Genomic DNA, 21,381 nt, shown 5'->3' on the forward strand with positions numbered 1-21,381 from the left:
ATTTAACCAATTACATATAAGACTTGTACATTGAAAACTACAAAACATCCTAGAAAGAAATTATAGAGGACCTAAATAAATGGAAAGATATCCCATGTCCATGGATTGAAAGACTTAATATTGTTAAGATGGTGTAATAGACAGAATAATGACCCCCAAAAGATATCCAGGTCCTAATTCCCAGAACCTAGGAATATGTTACTTTACATGGCAAAAGAGATTTTGCCGATGTGATAGAGTTATGGCGTTATCCTTGATCATCTATGTAGGTGTAATGTGATCACAAAGGTCCTTATAAAAAGGAGGCAAAGGGTCAAAGGCAGAAGGAGGAGATGTGATGATGAAAGCAGAGGATGGAGGAATGCACTCTGAAGATAGAGGAAGGGGCTGTGAGTCAAGGAATGCAGAGCACCCCTAGGAGCTAGAAAGGGCAAGGAAATGGATATGGCCATAGAGCCTCCCGAAGGAATACAGCCACATAAGACTCATGTTGGAATTCTGACATCCAGAACTGTAAGATAATAAATTTGTATTCTCTAAACCACTTAGTTTCTGATAATTTGTTATAGCAGCAGTAAAATGCATGGCAATACTCCCCAAACCAATCTACAGATTCAACACAATCTCTATCAAAGTCCCAGCTGACTTTCTTATAGAAATTGACAAGCTGATCCTAAAATTCATTTAGAAGTGCAAGGAACCCAGAAAAGGTAAAACAATCATGAAAAAAAGAACAAAGCTAGAGGCCTTATGCTTCCTGATATCAAAACTTAATACAAAGCTACAGTAATCAAAACTCTGCCACTAACATAAGGAAAGACATATAAATCAATGGAATAGAATTGAGAGTTCAGAAATCAACCCTTATATTTATTGTCAGTCGATTTTTGACAAGGGTGCTTGCTAAGATAATTCATTGGGGAAAGGATATACTTTTCAACAAATGGTGTTGAGACAACTGGGTATCCACATGAAAAAGAATGAAGTTGTACTCCTTCCTCACACCATATAAACAATTAACTCAAAATGGATCAAAGATATAAACATAAGAACTGAATTTATAAAAGCTCTGAGAAAAACATAGGTGCATGACCTTGGATTAGGCAATAGTTTCTTAGATATGAAACCAAAAGCACATGTAACAAAAGAAAAAAAAATAGATAAACTAGATTTTATCAAAGTTAAAACTTTTTGCTTTTAAAAGAAATGATCAAGAAAGTGAAAATACAACACACAAAACTGGAGAAAATGCTTTCAAATCATATATCTAATAAGAGTCTAGTATCCACAGTAAGTATAAAATTCTTATAACCCAATGATAAAAATAAATGTAAAAATGGACAAGGGGTTTGAATAGACATTTCTCCAAAAAAGATATATGAATGGCCAATAAGCATATGAAAAGATGGGATATCTTTTCTTAAAACTGTAATGAGATATCACTTTATATCTATGAGGATAACTGTAATTTAAAAAATTAATGGAAAATGACAGAGTTATAAAGAAATTGGAACCTTCTTTCTATATTGCTAGAGAAAATGTAAAATAATTCCTACTATGAAGCTTCTGTGAGGCTGTTACGAAACCAGTTTGGAAAAAAAGTTAACTATAGACTTACCTAATACCCAGCACTTCTATCCTAGTTATAGACCCAAGAGAATTTAATACACAGATCCACACAAAAATTTAAACACAAATAAATGTTCATAGCAGTGTTATTCATGACAGCCAAAAAATAGAAACAAACAAAATGTCCATCAATAGCAAACAAATAAATGTGATATATCCATACAATGGAATATTATTCACTCATAAAATGACTGAAGTATTGATTTATGTACCATATAGATGAACCTTGAAAATATTATGCTAAGTGAAAAAAAGCCAGTCAAAAAAGACCATGTATAATATAATTCCATTTACGTGAAATGTCTAGAATAAGCAAATTTATAGGGACAGAAAGTACAGTAATGGTTACCAGGGCCTGTGGGGGAGTAGAGAACAGGGAGTGACTTCTAATAGGTTTGAGATTTCTTTAGGATATGAAATGTTCTGGAATTAGATATTAGTAATGGTGTGCAACTTTGTGAACATACTAAAACTCAGTGAATTGTGCACATTAAAGGGTATGTGAATTTTATGGTATGCGAATTATCTGAAAATAAATGAATCTGAGAATAATTGATGAATTTGTGTATGTATGTAATGCCTAGGAGTAGAACTGCTGGATCATATGGTAACTCTATGTTTAACTTTTTGAGGAGCTGCCAAATTGTTTCACTAAATGACTACACTATTTTACAATCCCACCAGCACTATGTCAGAATTCCAGCTTCTCCACATCCAAAGGCCTATTTTTAAGAGATCCTAGCAGACATATCTGCAACAAAGTCTGTGGAGAACAAATGTAAAATCCTGAGATTTTTGCTGTCTTGGGAGCATTTCTATGTACTTCTTTTTTTTTTTCCTTTGCAGGTTTCAGAGAAAATCCATCAATGGAGGCTTTGGTTCCAATGATGGTAAGAAAAATCCCTGGTTTCACATCAAAATGATGTCACGTATATGGTAACATCCCATCTGGTACTTCTTTTGTCTCTCTACTTTTTGTAATTTTCAGACCCTCCCTTGATTCCTATCCCCTAGAGTAGTCTAATCTGTAGTCTTTCTACAGAAAGCAGAGCTCAGTGAGAACCAATTTTTATAGTTGATAATTACTGACATATGGAGCTCACCCTAAGAACCTTTGCTTGGTTTTTGCAATTATCCACAGCCCATTTGTCAGCCGTTCATCTTTTTTTAAGGTTTAATCTTTTCTAGGATATAAATTATTCATACCTATCTTATCCCAAAGCTGATTTGTGAACAATATTAAAAATTTATAGTGTTAACTCTAATATAGAGTTTACTTTTTCCCAAATTGAGATGCAGGCTTTTTGTTCAAGTATCTAGATAACTGAACTATTTGAAATTAGCAAATATAATAAAGAGTATTAATAACTTTTCAAAATCCAGAGTAATTGATTATCCATCCATTGTAATATGCCCTTTCCTCCACTCAGAGGGTTTGAACAAAGGAATTCTATTGCCTGAATTTTTTATCAAAAAAATTTTTTTAATTAAATGTCTATTTTTTAAATTAAGATATTATTGATATATAACATTGTATAAATTTCAGGTGTACAACATAATGATTTGATATTTTGTATTGTGTAAAATGATCACCCCCAATAAGTCTAATTACCATCCACTATCACACATAGGTACAAATTTTTTTCTTGTGATGAGAATTTTAAGATCTCTCTTAGAAACTTTCAAATATACCATACAGTGTTATTAACTATAGTCACCATGTGTATATTAATTACATCCTCAGGTCTTACTTGTTTTAAAACTGGAAGTTTATACCTTTTGTAACTGTTCTCATTTATGAAAAGCTTAAATCAGCATGAGTTACATAGTACTTACAAGCCGTTGGGCATAGAGTGATCATTTGGAAAAAGAATGATGAAGTAAGACTTGATTTTTAAGTCACAAGCAGCAGATGTTTAGTTTTGTGTTTTCTACATTTAAATGAACTCACAGAATCTTAGAAAGACACAAACTGACCCCCTACCCCTCCCAGCAGGAACATTTCTCCCTGTTGCTTCTCCTCTCTTCCTTTGACTTTTGTCCTCCTTAATGTCAGCATGTCTATATTTCTAGCCACCAGCAAATTTATTTTAATAACATTCAATTGCCAGTATGAAAGATTGTAAAAGGACACCTGCTCTACTGTCTTTAAAATGCTAAGTACTATTTTCCCTTTTAATCATAAAATATTTAAATAAATTCTTCTTTTCTCTGGATCTCATCTTTTTCCCTCCAGGGCCCCCAGGTTTTACTCTTATTTTAGGCCTGCTTGAACTTAGAAAGGTGGATTGGTTGGATCCCATTGGTGCTCTGTGAATGGATGGTCTGCTATTTTTATTGTATGAATGAAGTCATTTTATTATTGTATTGATAATTAAAGGAACACCATGTTCATAAGGCTCTCCTGAACAGTACAGCATAAGTGGACAGAGCTGGGATTTGAGCCAGATGATTGTCCAAGATCAAGCTGGCTCTGAAAATTAGCTAAGAGCTAGAGGCACCCTTCAGATCGTAAGAAGAAATGAATACATAACCAAAAGAAAAGGAGAAAAAAAAGAATAATAAAATGCATCGATTAGGATTCATGTGGCTGCAAGTAACAAGAAAATACATCTGAAACGTGCCTAAACTATAGAGACTCCTCTCCCTGGAAGTTGAGCGGAGGGTAGGCTTCAGGATTGTCAGGTGGCTCTTGTCCTTTTACCTGCCATTCCCTTGGCTCTACTTTGTTCCCAGTGCTGGTGATGAGATGGACCAGGGTTATCCTGTCACCTGACAATGTTCAGAGAGAAGGACTTTTTCAGAAACACCCAGCAGCAACTTATTCTTATTTTATTGGCCTAGAGTGGATTGTATGCTTATTATTAAACCAGTCACTCCAAAAGAATAATTTACCTACATATCCATCAAGCCCACTTATAGAATTAGGATGAGGTCATCTTTCTCTAAGACCAGGGTTTCTCAAAACCCACATTAATTGACACTGTAGGCCAGATAATTGTTTGTTAAAGGGGCTGTCCTGTATATTGTAGGATGTTTAACTACATCTCTGACTTTTACCTACTAGAGTCCAGTAATGCACTTCTTCCTTATGACAACTAAAATGTCTGCAGACACTGACAAATGTCACTTTGGGGGCAAAACAGTCCCTTGAACTCCAGTTGAGAATCACTGACTTACATATATGTGCTGCCAGGCACAGATGAGGATACCTAAACAAAATCCCAACTTAGTTAAGAAGTAGGGAATAAGGGAGGAAATAAGGAACCTTTGTAATGCAGAGAGGCTTCGGAGAAAGATGACAGGACCTCAGAAGTCATACGACCACTAGTGAAGCAAGACTTAGATGATTTAAAAGAAGAGCAGAGAAGACAAGCCTGGCCCAAGAAAAAAACTAGTTAGCGACTCTTTTAAGCATGTCAGGCAGAGCATCGAGAAGCCAGCTTGGAGCAAAACGGGAGCAAGTGAGGGACCTTATCAGAAAGCTAATGTGAGACATTCAGGGAGCAACCTCTGGAGAAGAGCAGGATTCAGAATGTCATTCTCTCCCAGGAGCCAGGATCTGTGTGACCGGGAGGCTATAAGAAGTTCAGTGGTGCTCAGAGCTACAGGAAATGCCTTGGGAGTTGGTGCCTAGAAAAATACTAGGAACAGTGTCTGAAAAGGAAAGAGAATCCCGCTAGACTTGCCATGGTGTCTGCCCAAACCAAGATGGAGCTAGACATCTGAGGAAGTCAGCCTAATGCTTTCACTGTAGGTATAATTGAGGTGGAAGAGATGGGTCCGGGTCCCTAAAAGGTGAAAAATTTGGAAAAATTGTCGGCGGCTCCTCGGCATTTGTTTTTTGGGGGTTTTTTTTGGGAGGGGGGGGTTGGGTTTTTTTTTTATTTGTGTGCAGTTCTTTAATTTGTATTTGAAAAATGTCAACATTGGCTCCGACTATACTAAAAAGAGAAAGAACTTCTTTTACATTTGATGGGACAAAGAAGTAGATGAGACTCTGGAACTCAAGTGAAGTGGAAATAGTGTTGGTAAAGAGCTGCTTCAGTCCTTGAAGGGACCTTTTTCCTGTGGTGCGAATGAATGGACACTGTATTCTCCATTCACCACTTAGTAGTTAAGACAGGGGCCTCTGTGGTAATCTGAGGAGTACTAGGAAAGGCTCTGTGCTCTGAAATAATTTCTTCCTCTGGCTCTATCAGTGGAGAAAACCCGCATTTCATATTATTGTTAAAGAGCCTGTACAGAAATTTATTTATCACCTGGGAAGAGAAACAAGTGAAGCGTGCCTTGTAGGTCCCTGGGACCTATGAGCTGTCACCACAAACCTAGGGTGCAGCATAAGAGAAGGTTACTTTTTCACGTGAGAGAGCTTGACAAACCTGACAAGTTTTGTTGATTTAAGAACCAAATGGCCAATCAAATCCTTTCCTGGATAGACCTGTTATTAATCAGCCTCTTAGCAAAGAACAGAGTCCAGAGGGCATAAGGCAAGCTGTGTGCTGAGCTTGGAGGAGTTGAGAAGCACAGGCCATCATCAGGCTCTGGGGCAGTGGGTCTCAAACTCTTGTCCTGACTCTCTACTCTTCTTTTTCCAAAATTCCATAACTTTTCTGACCCCATTTTTTCTTCTAGAGAAATTTTTTTATCCCTCTGCAAAGATTAGTGGTTTTCTTCATTTTTCTCCTCAACTTTTGAAACAAAACATGAAACTGAGGGGAGTATATAGCCAATTGGCATAAAAATGAAATTTCATGGCAGCTAGTTCACCTCATTTCTGACTCTCTCTTTAGCTTCCAGCCTCCTGAGCCCACAGACAAAAGGGGGCAGGACACTTACAAATATGAAGTCCCTGAAAGATCCAAACATGCTCAAAATGAAGTTTTCCCCCCTCATATAGAGCATCTAACACAAAAAGCAAGCATGCAAGCATATCCTTTCTATGTTAGTAAAGTAGACAGATGGCAAGGGGTTCATGCTCAGAGAAAAACATACCAGAACAAGTTAGATAAGTTCATTCACAATCTTCTATGTTTGCTTATTTCCAGCCAGAACATCTTGGTCTGTCCTATAAACTAATATTTTTATGTTTAATTCTGCTTTCTAAATACAGTTAAGAATAAATACAGCTGCCTTCTGGGACCACTGATCATACTTGAAGTTTGAGAAAAAATGCTTTGGTTTTTGCATTCTAAGAAGCCTTAGACATAAGAAAAATTAACAGAATGCTGTTATCTCATGTTGGCTAATCTCCTATTTAAATTGTGCCTATAAAAGTCTACGGAGTTCAAATATTTGTCTGTGCTGGCAATTGTATTGCTCATGAAAATCTCGATTTTCTTATCCATCATAGAACCACCAGTGTTGCGGTTGCCTCAGAATAAATAGGGCTAGCAACATCAAAACCTGATTATGCTCAATTATGAGCCAGAGCAGAGTGCAGAAATCAGTGATACATCAAAATCTGAACAGACCTACATAGCTGGCTCTTTCTTTTTAACAAAGCTGTTGCCTAACAAAACAGTGATTGGCTTTGTTTTCTCGCTTGCATTGATTTTAGTTTTTTTCTCTTTCGATTACACGCGCGCGCACGCACACGACATATTGGCTCCCACGAACCATTTCAACCTCCTGCCACAACTAAACTCAAGCATTTTCCTATGCACACTTCTGCTTCCCTTATCACAAGACATGGCTGTAACACCAAAATGCCAAAAATTGGAGGTTTTATGATTTTGGTGTCATTCTTCACTTACTATTTGTAGATTTAATATTTTTAAAAATTAAATCTTAAATAATGAACAGACATTAATGGTTAAAAATAAGGAGCTTAAGCTTGAAAAGAAAAAAATGTGTAAGAGACTGAGAGAAATGTAAAAGAAAATATTACTGGGAATGAGACCAATACAGTGGTTTCTTTGAGACTCCCCACAAAGAACTAGACAGGAAAAAGACATGAGCATGACCCAATAGGGAATCATTAGCAAGCACAGCAACCAACCTAAAAAGCAAAGGTTGTGCTTAGATACTTCTTTAAAAATATGAGTTTATGATAGGGGAGAGACAAACGAGTCTCAACTTCCTTGTCTCTTTTGAGCACTCCATGAAAGTAAAATGCTTACTCCCAGTTATTCATATTTTGAAGGGAAAATCCTTGTATTTTTTTTTTCAATTAAGTAGGTACATTTTAACTGAGACCAATACAATGAGCCACTATTCATCCACTATCTTATCAATTACTTGATTTCTCAGGGCTTCCCTTTCGTCACCTTTAAAATGGTGATAACCATATAGGGTTGTTGAAAAATTTAAATTCTTATAAAGAACTCAGAAGGGTAAGTTTTCAATAAACATTAGCGAGCAATGGGGATAGGAGTAGCAGCCGCAGTAATCGTAACAGTAGCATTAGTAGTAGTAGCAATAGTAGTGGTGGCGGTAATAATATTAGTACTCATTATAGTCGATAGTAGCAGCAGCAGAGAAACAAGCAGCAACCATATGCTATAACTATGACCAAATCTGTCCTAGGTCAAAAAGAGTCAGTCAAATTGTAGGCAACATCTTCCCATAATACTGTTATTTTGCTCAAAAGGTTTAATCTCTCATACTTAAGAGTCTGAAAATAACCTTTTTATTTGCCTTGAAGTTGGATGAAAAGAATAGATGGTTTTGATTCCATGTTACATATTTATGGATGAGCCAAAGTAAGGAAAGAAATTGAGTCTCTAAGGTCATCAGATTTGTCTCTCATCATCAGGTGAAATATTTTGAACTTGGTATTTAATTATTTTTCTTCACGGAGGAAATGAATGGACATAGAAAAAGTAAAACACATGATAAAGCCTACAAAGTTGCTTTGCAAAACCAAATGTTTTTACTGCCCACCAGTGGGAATGAAATCTGAGAGCCAGAATAAGAGCATTGACTGTGACAAACGATGAATTGTTTGAGGCTTTTGGTTCTTTTACATGCGTGATGCACTGCGGCATTAATGTAAAATATAATGAACCATATTTTCAATGAAGAGATGAAAATATATTTATGTATGTATGTATTTATTTATTTAATGAGAATAGTAAAGAATATTCTCAATTATGTATCTCCACTGAAAATACATTCCCCCTGCAATATACAAGAGATTGACAAGTTAACTCACAGACTTTTTTGCCTGTATTGTGAAATAAGCAATCTCACCTCTCAGAAAGATTTCAATAAGAAATTCCCACCAGCCCGACAATAACCCAGATCCAGGGTAAAGCACAGAAGGCAGTGGAAAAACGTTCTTGTGCATCTCCACATGAGTGTGGTTCCTGAAAAATAGTGGCACTAAGTCAGAGTCCGAGAAACTGCCCAGATACCTGCTTATCTGTGGTTTCTGCTCTCTTTATTAAGCATCACCCAACTTTCACAAATAGATAAACTCAATGGGTTAGCGTCTTGCCTAATAACCAATGAGAAGATTGGGAGACATTTTTCTCCAATGCTTGTGGTAGGGTGGTTCCAGATGACACCCCCAGACTCCCAGAAGAATGACTCCTCACCTCCCCCCATTATGAGGAGTGCTAACTTGGAAAAGTTTGAGGAACACTATCTTCACATCTATTTTTCTCTCACAGCCAACAACGATTTGACAACAGATACGCCAATTCTATCTCCTAAATATCCCTCAGAATAACCAATATTCCTCCACATCCTTGGTTTGTGTTGTCGTCATTTATTGCTCCAAGGAGTGCAGTAATTTCCTTCCTGTCTACGCTTATTCTGCCTATGGTGAGGGTACTGCTAACTGGTATAAAAAATAAACCTCCAAATTACAGTATTTTAATCATAAAAGTTTATTTCTGGTGTTTCTATTCAGTGGTGGCCTTCCTCACAGTGATTTCAGGACCTGTGCTCCTTTGTTCTTATAATTCTGCAACACCATCAGGCAGGAATCAGAAATTTCTTTTTTCTCTAAAGTGCCAAATAGTTAATACTTCAGGCTTTTCCAGCCATATAGTCTCTGTCACAACTGCTCGATGCTGCCAATCCAGTGTAGCCAAAAGCAGCCATAGACATACCCAAATGAGAGGGACTAATTCACGAGATATATATGAATTTATATCATTATATATGAATACTGAAATTTGAATTTAATATAATTTTTACTTCTCATGAAATATTATTATTCTTGTGATTGTTTTCCCCAACCACTTAAAAATTTATAAACCATTCTTAATTCAAGGACCACACTAAAAGAATGTGGCAAGCTAGATTTGCCCTGCAGGTCATAGTTTGGTGACTCCTGTATTAGAGTGAAAAGAAAATCAAATGTAAAATATTGTAGCCTGATGATTCAAACTGCTAAGAGTTGTGTTCTTTTGTTTTAGAAACTGGACATAAAGTTTGTCTCTTTGCTTTTCTTTTTAACAGGATCTGGAAATATGGCGGTATCACATCCCATTGCTGCCAGCACACCTGAAGGGAGCAATTATGGGGCAATAGGTATTTCCTACAATGAGTCCATTCATGGAAGTGTTTCCTAATTCTCCAGAGAATTAGGAGAATTCCTAATAACTGAGAGAGTGGGCAAGGCAGTCATTACATAAGATTGCACTGTCTTTATAAAATAAATTGGTTGGATAACCTGGAATGTTCCTTCTAATTCTAACTTTCTCCACATTTATTATTGTTTCTTGAATCTGCTAGCCTCGAGTAGAATTCCTTGCAATGGTTGCCATCAACACCCAAGACCCCCATGGGGTTTTTTTTTTCATACCCAGCCTGAATTTAGGACATAAAAGGTGTGTCAAAGTCTGATATCAGGGAGCCCAGCCACAAATGACCAGTTGTTTCATTCTCAGGTTTCAGTGGAGTAAGTGTGATCAGAAGACTAAGGCTGTGCTGCAGGTGAACGTGGCTAAAGCCTAACAATCTTTCATTCTGGCTAACTTCGTAATTGAACCTGCTCACTGCCATACTGTCATTCACATAGCAACCCCCAGTGTTCATTAAGTGGCCTGAAAGGAACAGAATTCCTAGCCCTGTCTTCTTAGAGCAGGAGTGCTTTGATGCTTGTACGCACTTCCATGATGCTTATGGGCCTACGAATGATGCACCTTAAAATGTCAGTGTAGAGGAACTTGGAATCCTGTATTCCTGCCCTATTATTATATAACTTTGAGAAGCATGTGGGCTCCGTGCAGGCAACTTATTTCTGTCTCTGCCAGAACAGGGTTTTTTTGAGTTTTTTTTTTAACCATCTGAACAGAAGAAATAAAGCAGAAGGTAGCCTCGGCTCATGTGCTCATCAAGCTGCACAAATTCCCATCTGCTCTGGGAAACATTCACAGGAACACAAGGCTTCTTCTCCCTGAGAATATTGTTTTTGTTATGTAATCGTAGATGTGGCATGTGGGGGATTTCCGTATACAAATACTTCATCCATAGCCATGAAAGCTGCTGGATATGTGTGTGTTTACATGTATGTGTGGTAGGTGCCATACATAACTACTTGCATGTGTATGTTTATATATTTATGTTCATATTTTAAAATATGAAAAATGAAATATAGCATATTATTTTTGCCTCTAATAGTTAACAGAGCAGATGTCTGTATATTAATACATATTCAGCCTTAGAAATAGACAATATAAATATAAAAATAGGAGGAGAAGAAGATTAAAAATCTGTTGAGGACGAATTGAGAGAAAAATCATGTGTCGTGGGTAAGGAGTTAGTTTTTGCCAATACAACATTTTCGAGAATGAGTCAGCATAGTGCTTTTTGCAGAGAAGAATGGGCTCCATGGGTTCTTCTTGGCTTTGGAAGGCAGATGAGTGTTCTCTGTTTCAGATGAGTCAAACTCCAGTCCTGGCAGGCAGATGTCCTCCTCTGATGGTGGGAAGCCATGCCAGTCTGACACAGACAGCTCTGTGGAGGAAAGTGACTTCGATACCATGCCAGACATTGAGAGTGATAAGAATATCATCCGGACCAAGGTACCACTGCCTGGACATACTCTCTAAAAAGGGCAGAAAATTCAAAAGCTGAATACAACTTTAGCAATGCCTTAGTTTCCTTTATTTTTTTCTCTCCCTTTAAGAGAAGTGAAATTTCTCAGAGGGTTTTTTTTTTTAACTTAATTTTATTATTAGTTTCATGTACACAGTTAGATATTTATATAGTTTATAAAACAATCCCCCTAATTGCTCTTTCTCTCCTCTAGCTCTACACCTAGCCATTACATACAGCTGACTGCATTCCATATGCCATGCTCCCCATCTCCATGACTATCTATCAACTACTAATTTGTACTTCTTTAACCCTTTACCCCTTTCTCCCAGACTCCTAACCCCGCTCCCCTCTGGCCATCACCAGACTGTCCTCTATATTTGTGAGTCTGTTTTTGATTGGTTTGTTCTTTTTGTTCCTTAGCTTCTGCATATAAGTGAAATCATATGGTATTTATCTTTCTGTCTGACTTATTTCATTCAGCACAATAACCTCTAGGTTCATCCATGTCGTTGTGAATGGTAGAATTTCATTTTTTTAATGACTGAGTAATATTTCATTGTACATGTGAACCGTAACTTCTTTATCCAATCATCTGTTGATGGACATGTAGGTTGTTTCGATATCTTGGCTATTGTAAATTGTGCTGCCATGAACACAGGGTGCATAGATCTTTATGAATTATTGGTTTGGTTTTCTTCGTATAGATACCCAGAAGTGCAATTGCTAGGTCAAAAGATATCCATTTTTAATTTTTTGAGAAACCTCCATACTGTTTTCCAGAGTGGCTGTACCAATTTGCAATCCCACCAACAAAGTATGAGGGTTCCCTTTTCTCCACATCCTCACTAACACTTGTTGTTCCCCAGAGGGCTTTTTAGATAAAACATAACTACACACTAAGAGCAATACCCTAATTGGCATTTTTTTCTGGAAGAAGAAAATGAGAGCGTTAAAGAGAACAGTGTTAAAACACTCTCAGGGTTTGAAGTGGCTCCTGGGGACATTAAAAGAGGAAAGGATCCAACCAGATGGAAGAAAAGATTCACTGAGGGGTGCACCTAGAAAGACCTTCTGGTTCTTTAGATGTCATCCTTCAAAAGTAAAGTTTGTTTCTTTCTGGCATATATTTTTTTATATTGTGTTCATATCCAGTAAAAGATATGAAAGTGAATTGCATGGTTTCGATTTTATAATTTAGGAACCACACAGTGGGCATCGCTGAAAACTGGGAAACCAGTTCTTGAGCTATAAGAAATATTCGACACCTAATAGTTTTCCCACATCAGCCAATCTTTAATATTCCAAAGGAAATACTAGGATTTTCATTAAGGTATCCTGGGAAAAGCAAAATTAAAAGAAAAGTCTTGTTAAATAATGTTAATCTCTAGTGAGAGATGGAATTGAAATTTGTAAAGCTCTCTTTTGTCTCTTATGCAAAAAAAAGCAAGTACAGTTGTGCATTCTCTTTTTCTTTGTCATCGCAGATGTTCCTTTATCTGTCAGATCTGTCCAGGAAGGACCGGAGAATTGTCAGCAAAAAATATAAGATTTATTTTTGGTGAGTAGATGACCAGCAGGACCATAGTTATCTTTAGTAAAATTAAAGTTTTCTTTGTATAATTCAGTCACTGATGTCACAAGTTTCAGTGTTTAATGAGGTACAGGTATAGATGTTTCAAGGATGCATTTCATATTTCATAGGAAAAAACAAAAATAAACTACAAAAGGTAACCAACCCTAAATGTAATAAATACAAAGAAAAATAAGAATGGTAGTAGAACCCCATGTGTTTAGGGAGTACACTGAATCCTCTTCTAGAAGGATAACGTAATGATGACATTAGTGTAACTACCTTCCCTGAGGCACACTAAACTACAGCCACTCCCTCTTTTCCTCACCAGGTCCTGCTCTTGGAAGAAGCAGTGATTTCAGGGACTAGGTGCCTGGAGCACCTCAGAGTAGCAGGAAACTATCCTAAGAGGAGATGATACCACCAGCCAATGATAAATAGACCTGCGATAGTCAAACACACAGATGCAGCCTCCCTTCAAGCTGAGAGTCTGAGTTGCCTGGCAGGGACCCCTCCCTCCTCTCAGAAACCCTAAGCTGACACTGTGACAGCCCTTCCCATTCTTTTCTCTGGAAGGATGCCCTTTAATTGGATACAGATATTAGAGGAAAACAAGAAACAATGGGGACCACATGGAATTTCATAGTGGGACCATCATTTTGGAACTACGAGGTATCTAAGAGAGTCGCATCCCTTCATGTGATCCATCTCTCAATACTTAACACTCTGATCGCTTTTAATCTAACAGCATCTTTAAGAGATAGGCTCTCATTAGTAATTTAGTTAAACCAGAGCAAGTATTATTTACACTGTTTTACAAATGACTGGAGAAACAGAAACCACATAATGTTTCTAATTGCTTTTGCAAGTTGACTAGGGAGTCATGGGGTGGAAGCATTCTTTTTTTAAAAAATGAGCAAAGATTCCATTGTTAATTTGGAAATAACTATTTCTTGTCCTTTCTGCCTGCATAGGAACATTATCACTATCGCTGTGTTTTATGCACTACCTGTGATCCAGCTGGTCATCACCTACCAAACAGTAAGTGCTGCCCTGAACCCCAGAATCCAAGCTTCACACTGCAGGGAGTTGTGACTTACAGAGAAAGGTATAACTTGGGATAGGTCCAAGAATTGATTTCGCACTTGGGTTCCAATTGGACTTCTCCATTGCTTCATCGTTGACTGACCTTTAAATCTAGTTCCCAATTGTTTTATCACAGAGGGACCTGGAACCTCTTGAATTATTTTGTCTACCAATCTGAAATTATTACCTTGCACTCGTTTATTCATAGTACCTATCAATTGTGTCTATTATTTACCAGTCTGAACTTTTGAACATTATGGAGTAATGAGTAAATAAAGTTCCAGACCAAAACAAGGAAATCTGATGTCTAATTTAGCCTGTGCCCTCTCATTAAGGGGAAATATTTTTTTGTAAAAGTAAAAACAGCTTCACAAAGGTAATAAAATATTAAAATTTTAAAACCCTAAAATACAAACTAGAATAAAGAAAAAATAGTAGTCAAAACAGCTTGAGAATCCTCACCACTCCCTGACCCTAGGGTCCAAGTCACTTAAGTGACTTTCTCTAAGATTTATTTTATATGTGGAAGCCCATTTAGAACAGCATGAGGCTGAAAGTATTTCTAATGCAGTGGCTTTCAAACTTTGCTATGCATTACAATCATCTGGGGAATTTTTTAAAATCCCAGTATCCAAGCTGTACCCCATAGCAGTTAGATCAGATTCTCTGAGAGTGAAACCAGGCATCGGTATTGATCAAACTCCCAATGATTCCAAGGTACAACCATGTTTGAAAGCCAATAATCTAATAATATTTAGCCAATTCCATGCTTATTACACGATGAGGAAAAGGACTCTATGAGGTTTGAGAGCCACAGTTTATAATCTAAATATTCTCTGAATACTTTGGGGCCCTGTCAGAAGATATGGATTGTTCCGTGGTCTAGGAAGGTTTCTAATGATAGAGATGGTCATAAATATGGAAAACTGAACACCCATGTTTTCATGTCTACCTGCATGTGTATCATTCTCATGCAGAGGATGGGACAGCTCCATATCCTCCTAGCATTCATCTAGAAAATAGGATGTATCATGACAGTCCTAATAGGCAGGTTCCAATGTCAGCATCCTTTCATACTCCTTTTATCATGAGAACAAAGGAAACTTAGTTGAATTCTATCTTGAAACCATTTAATGGAAGACACAGAATATTTCAATTCAAAGCAAGATGGTAGAATTTAAAGGAAATGTGCCTATGCTGTGTAAAGGTAGCAGATAATGACTCAGCCCTGTTGAGGTGCTCTGTAAATTACTGACAGTGTGTATCACTGTGAGCAGTGTCTGCTTTGTGTGATTTCAGGCTGAGCTCAGGGAATGGAGAAAAACTGCATCTCCTCTTCTCGCTCTTGATTTTGCAGGTGGTAAATGTCACTGGCAACCAAGACATCTGCTACTACAACTTCCTCTGTGCTCACCCCTTGGGTGTCCTGAGGTAAGTGCAGTCCTCTTGTTTCCCGTGCAGCGTTTAGAGATGCCTTTCTGTGTAATGTTGTGATAACTGTTTTTAAAAATACTAAAAACATCTGTGGAAAACTACCCCAGTCAAGGATAAAGAGGAATAAAATCAAGAAGTTGAGATCAGGTGTGCTTCTTTCATTCCTGCATAAGGCCTCAGGGAACATTCTTAAGAATAATCTGCTGAGAAGAGGGCAGGGCTGTTTTTTAAAACATCAGGTCCCTAGCTGTAATGGCATTCATCCATGGGTATGAGCTGCTAGTACATTCAATCCGTTAAACAATCTCATGTGAAAGATAGTATTATTATTAACATCCCTCTTTTTAGATGAAGACACTAAGGTTTAGAAAAGTAAGGCCTTGCTGAAGGTCCCTCAGCTGTCAGTGATATTCGAACTTGAACCCATGCTCGCTGCCTCCAAGACCATGCTATAGCCACCAGAACATGGTACAGTGGAAAGAGCATTTGTCTGAGAGTTGGGAGCCTGGCTTCTTGTTTCAGAACTGAACTAGCCTCAGTTTCCTGAATGAAAGCCAGTGGCTATAACCCGCTGACAGTTATCCTGAAATTCATAGTTACAGAGCTGAGCACTGACACAATAATAAGAAATAAGAAAAGTACTACTAATGAGCACCAGTACAGTACAGGAACTATACTTCCAACTTCCATCTATAAGACTTCCCTCTCACCGTGTAGCTGAAACACTTGGCCAAACTACTCACCTTTGGAGTGGCCTTCTCAGGATTTATTCCATGCCAGTGCCATTGGGACCCCAGAGAATTGGGAAAGTTAGAGAAGAGAAGTGAGCATCCTGAGAAGGAACAAACACATTTCACAGGCTAAGTACTCAAAAATGAAAGGTTAAAGATGCTCTCTGATGATTCTCCAGTCTCAAAATCTTATGAAAAGCTTAGTGGTGGAAAACATGGAATGCTGAGTTCTTTCACTAATTTGTGAATTCATTCTCTGAATCTCTTTGATTGCCTGACTCTCATGGTTTCTCTCTCGCCCCTTTAGTGCATTCAACAACATTCTCAGTAACCTCGGCCATGTGCTCCTGGGCTTCCTCTTCCTTCTGGTAGTCTTGCGCCGGGACATTCTCCATCGAAGAGCCCTGGAAGCCAAGGACATCTTTGCCATGGTGAGAAGAAGGTGGATAAATCGGAAGTGGGAGCTGGGAGGGGTTATGATTCCAAACAGGATCCACAAAGAAAAGGGACATCTGGCTTGATAGTGTGATGATGGACTATGATGCTTGAGGCCAGAAGCTTGGGCATCCAGATTCCGTGGCTGTCACTCTCTGGTATCTTTCTATTGACCATGCTGTCTCCTTTTTCAGGAGTATGGGATTCCCAAACACTTTGGTCTCTTCTATGCTATGGGCATTGCATTGATGATGGAAGGAGTACTCAGTGCCTGTTACCATGTCTGCCCTAATTACTCCAACTTCCAATTCGGTAATTAGAATTTATGTCAACTACACAGATTTGAGTTATAGGAGTCTTGTCCTGGGATCCTCCCACAAATGCCAAGGTTATACTTGCAAGAATTAAATGACATTTTACATGAGCTGAATGATCTGAGGACACCTCATCCGAGGGTATGTTTTCTACATATTGTACCATTTTTCCTCTCTGACCTCCTTTCAGACTAGAAAACTCTCAACACTGAATGATGACCTCATGGCTAGATCTGCACCTGGGCCATGGGGTAAGCATTGGGCAGCAAGTCAGATAGAATTCACCAACAACATCTGTATAGGTCCTTCAGTGTAATTTGGCCTAATTTAGCAGTTAGACTGCTTTGAGATGAAATTAACAAAAAAGCCAATTCAAATTGGATTAAATAATAACAACATTTATCAGCTTACCATCTGAAACTCCAGAGGTAGAAAGGACTTATGGTTGGTTTATCTGGTGGCTCTGGCTCCACTTCTCACATCCCTTCCTTAGGCCTAGCCTGCATGTTGCTTTTATGCTCAGGCTATCAGGGAACACATGGTGGCAAATATGGCCACTGCAGGTTCTGGCTTCCTATCTCCAAACAACAATGTCTGGAAGACACAGCAAGCTGGCTTCCAACAGCCTTCATTTAAGAGCAAGGAAATTTCTTTTCCAAACTCCCCCAGATAATGTACCCTCATACCTCAATAGCATAAACAGTCATGAGCCCATTCCAGAATCATTGCCATGTGCTGGTTAGCTCAAGCCGAGATTGCTACACCAATTGCAGTGGCAAAGGAGATGGTATTACTTCTAGACCAGGGGTCTCCAACCCCCAGGCCGCAGACCAGTACCCATAAGTGACCTGTTAGGAACTGGGTTGCACAGCAGGAGGTGAGCGGTGGGCAAGTGAGTGAAGCTTCATCTGTATTTGCAGCCTCTCCCCAGTGCTAGTAGCATTACCACCTCAGCTCCACCTCAGATCATTAGACATTAGATTCTTATCAGAGCACTGGTCTCTGGCGCCAAAAAGGTTGGGGACCGCTGTTTTGGACCAATGAGACCCATCCCTAGAACCAGGGGTGGAGCTAAACTTCTGGAAGCAAATCGGCAGGAAGGGTGTGTGTTTCTGAATTGAAAACAGGACCAAGATATCTGAGTTAGTACCGAGATGCTGTCAGGAAGGAAGAAGGGAAGAGCTGACTCTAATAGTCGGCAGCTCACACTGTCCTCCTCACTCAAGTATAAGGATTTTTAAAACAGTCATTTTTATGTTTGTGCTCTAGCCTCTGCCTGTTAATTCAGAACACCACAGAAATTCTGTCATATTTTAATATTTTAAAATTAGAAAACAGTTTTAATAAAGATATTTGTAGAGAACAATATTATTCACCATTCCATACACAAATGCCAATATTTAAAAATATTTGCCTTAAATCTACTTTTTAAGAAATAAAACATTGTATAATGTTGAGGTCCTGTTTTGAACTGCTTTCCAAATTTATTCCCCTCTTTCCTTCCCAAAAAGAAATAATAATCATTTCATAATCATAATCATAGGAATCAAATGAATAATTATGGTCATTAACTATGATTAATTTGGTATTTATCCTTCCAGTTTATTTTTATAGTTTTACTACATTCCTAGAAAATTAATATTAATTTATCACTCTGTATTCTGCAACCTTCTTTTTTCATCCAGTAATATGTTTTTAAGATTTATCAGTATTGAATCAAGGACAGTTAGTTCATTTATTTTTAAGGACTGTCATATTCTGTACTAAAAATTTACCACATTTATCAGCGTTTCTATTGAACAACATTTAGATGTTGCCAATATTTTGCTATTACAGACAGTGCTGCAGTGAATATCCTTATGTATGGCTCTTGTACATGTGAAAGAGGTTCCCTAGGATACCTAGAAGTAGAATTTGGGGGTCACCTGCAATGGAAGATATGCATCTTCTTCTGTTTTACCAAAAACTGACAAGTTTCTCTCCGGAGTATTAATTCCCACTCCTGCTAGCTGTGTGAGAGTTCCCGTTGCCCCACATCATCACTAGCATGTGTTATTGTCGGACATTTAAATTCTTAATTTTTTAGTAACATGGGGCATTGCATCGTTTTAATTGCATTTCTGTAACTCGCATGCAGCTAAACCATGTTCAATTTCTAGCTGTTTTCCACCCCTAGGCTATAGAGCTATATAGGAGCAGTAATCAATGTGGTTATATTTCAGGATGCTGAGAAGGACCTCCTACACCCACCTAGGATTCATTTTATTGTCACACTGCCCTAACTGTCACCGCTGGACTTCTTTAGTCATTGTTGTTGAACACCAGCATTCAAACGCAAATACTTCTGCAAGTGGGGATAGTCAATTAATTATATATTATATCATCAGATACTTTCCTCCTGTGAACTAGGAACAGCCTTGGAGGGGTTCAGAAGTGGAGTATGTGGGATTTGCCTAAGCACGTGCCTGGGGAGGAAGGCATGTTGAAGGTCTCCGCGTAGTCCAAGGGCAGCAAAGATGCCAAGGCCTGAAAGGAGGGGGTTTTCTGAGGCTGAAGAGAAACCTCTCTGTTGCTACTGGATCCTGATTGTCTTGGCTCCTCCTCTGTGCCCTCAGACACCTCCTTCATGTACATGATTGCCGGCCTCTGCATGCTGAAGCTGTATCAGACCCGCCACCCGGACATCAACGCCAGCGCCTACGCTGCCTATGCCTCCTTTGCCTTGGTCATCACCCTCACCGTCCTTGGAGTGGTGCGTCCCTCCCCACAGCCTTCAGCCTGACTTTCAAAAAGTTTCCCCTAAGGAGGGATTCGTTGTTGGTTTTTTTTTTTTCATTTTTTGTTTGTTTTGGAGCTCAGGTGAACAGAATTGAATTAATTATAATCTTTGGTTCATGGTACACTCTCATCATTGATCCATTTGTGGCACTTTAGTTATTTGGCTAGTTATTTTTAATAATGTAATTGGCACCTGTAGAACTACCCCTGGAGAGTTTTAATATAAAGCGGGGGCTTGACTCATGTGCGGTTGCAAAAGAGATGTACAAGATTGGAGAGACTGACTTAAACGAACAGAAACCACTTTCTAAATGTGCATGGATAACAAGTGTTAGTTGTCTTCAGTTATTTGAAGAGCATTCGCCCCCAAATTTAGACCCATTGCCCCTTTCTTCTTGTTGTTCATCTGCTTCATTTGTTTCTTCCCTTTTCCATTCTCATTTGGCCAGGTGGCTATTCTTTTTCCTGCCTTGGATGCAGTAAGATCCCTGTGAGCTCAGAGAAGGAGGGAAAAAACAAAATGCATGCACTGCTCAGTTTTTGATTCCTTATGCAGGAATGAGAGACAGATGATTTTAGTGAGTTCTCTAGGAAAACCCCCGGATGAAGATAACTTCCACCTTTACTCCTAGGTGTTTGGAAAAAATGATGTGTGGTTCTGGGTCATCTTCTCTGCGATCCATATTCTGGCCTCTCTGGCCCTCAGCACCCAGATCTACTACATGGGTCGTTTCAAGATAGGTAAGTCACCCGTTATTCTATACTAAACACACTGATTAACTGACCCTGAGAAAGCATTGTCTTCACAGAAGTGTTACTGGTCACTGTGAACACATACTCTGAATTCTGTGTTGTGTTTATAGCATGCATTCTCTCCAAGAGCTTCCTCTCCTTTATAAGATTGCAATAAACTATAATCACTAGTTTTAGTCACCTGAAAAACTAAGCTTGCCATACCTGAGAGCTGACACATACCTCCAACTCCAAGTCCCAAGTGCTTTACAACCCACCAAACTTTGAAAGTGTATTTACAAAACAGTACGATCATCACACCACTAGTTCTACATAGGGGATGTTTTTTGGTTTGTAGTATATAAAAGGAGCATTTCTCTAACCATGCTAAATGGTTATCAAGAATGAATTAGATATTATTTTCAGTTTCTGGGACTGGAACTTTTGGAGACCAACTTGCCATTCTCACCTTCTGAACTCCCTCCGACAATGTAACCATTATAACACTGAATGTTCTACAGAAATCAGCTTCTGATCTGCTGTTGGTCAGTCATCATACATGGGAGCAGGTTCACGTCATTTCTAGAGCATTTACATTTCACCAGTCATTTTAAAGTTCATGAAGTCAGACTTAAATATTCTTTTGTATATGTCAAGGAAAATCATTATATATAAA

At 38.4% G+C, this 21,381-nt stretch overlaps 1 protein-coding gene across 2 annotated transcripts in view; it reads left to right on the forward strand.

The window, feature by feature from the left end:
- The window catches only part of LOC120586634 (SID1 transmembrane family member 1), a 47,860-nt gene that overhangs the window by 11,581 nt on the left and 14,898 nt on the right, over window positions 1-21,381 (forward strand). For both annotated transcript variants that reach the window (XM_039843028.1, XM_039843026.1), the window contains exons 7-16: window positions 2,476-2,519; window positions 10,042-10,113; window positions 11,464-11,609; window positions 13,110-13,183; window positions 14,170-14,236; window positions 15,639-15,712; window positions 16,754-16,877; window positions 17,076-17,193; window positions 19,811-19,947; window positions 20,606-20,714. In XM_039843028.1, coding sequence (XP_039698962.1) covers window positions 2,476-2,519; window positions 10,042-10,113; window positions 11,464-11,609; window positions 13,110-13,183; window positions 14,170-14,236; window positions 15,639-15,712; window positions 16,754-16,877; window positions 17,076-17,193; window positions 19,811-19,947; window positions 20,606-20,714 — 965 coding nt within the window. The remainder of the gene's footprint in view (window positions 1-2,475; window positions 2,520-10,041; window positions 10,114-11,463; window positions 11,610-13,109; window positions 13,184-14,169; window positions 14,237-15,638; window positions 15,713-16,753; window positions 16,878-17,075; window positions 17,194-19,810; window positions 19,948-20,605; window positions 20,715-21,381) is intronic.

Source organism: Pteropus medius, unplaced genomic scaffold (assembly GCF_902729225.1).
Source record: "Pteropus medius unplaced genomic scaffold, Ma_sr-lr_union100, whole genome shotgun sequence".
NCBI lineage: Eukaryota > Metazoa > Chordata > Mammalia > Chiroptera > Pteropodidae > Pteropus > Pteropus medius.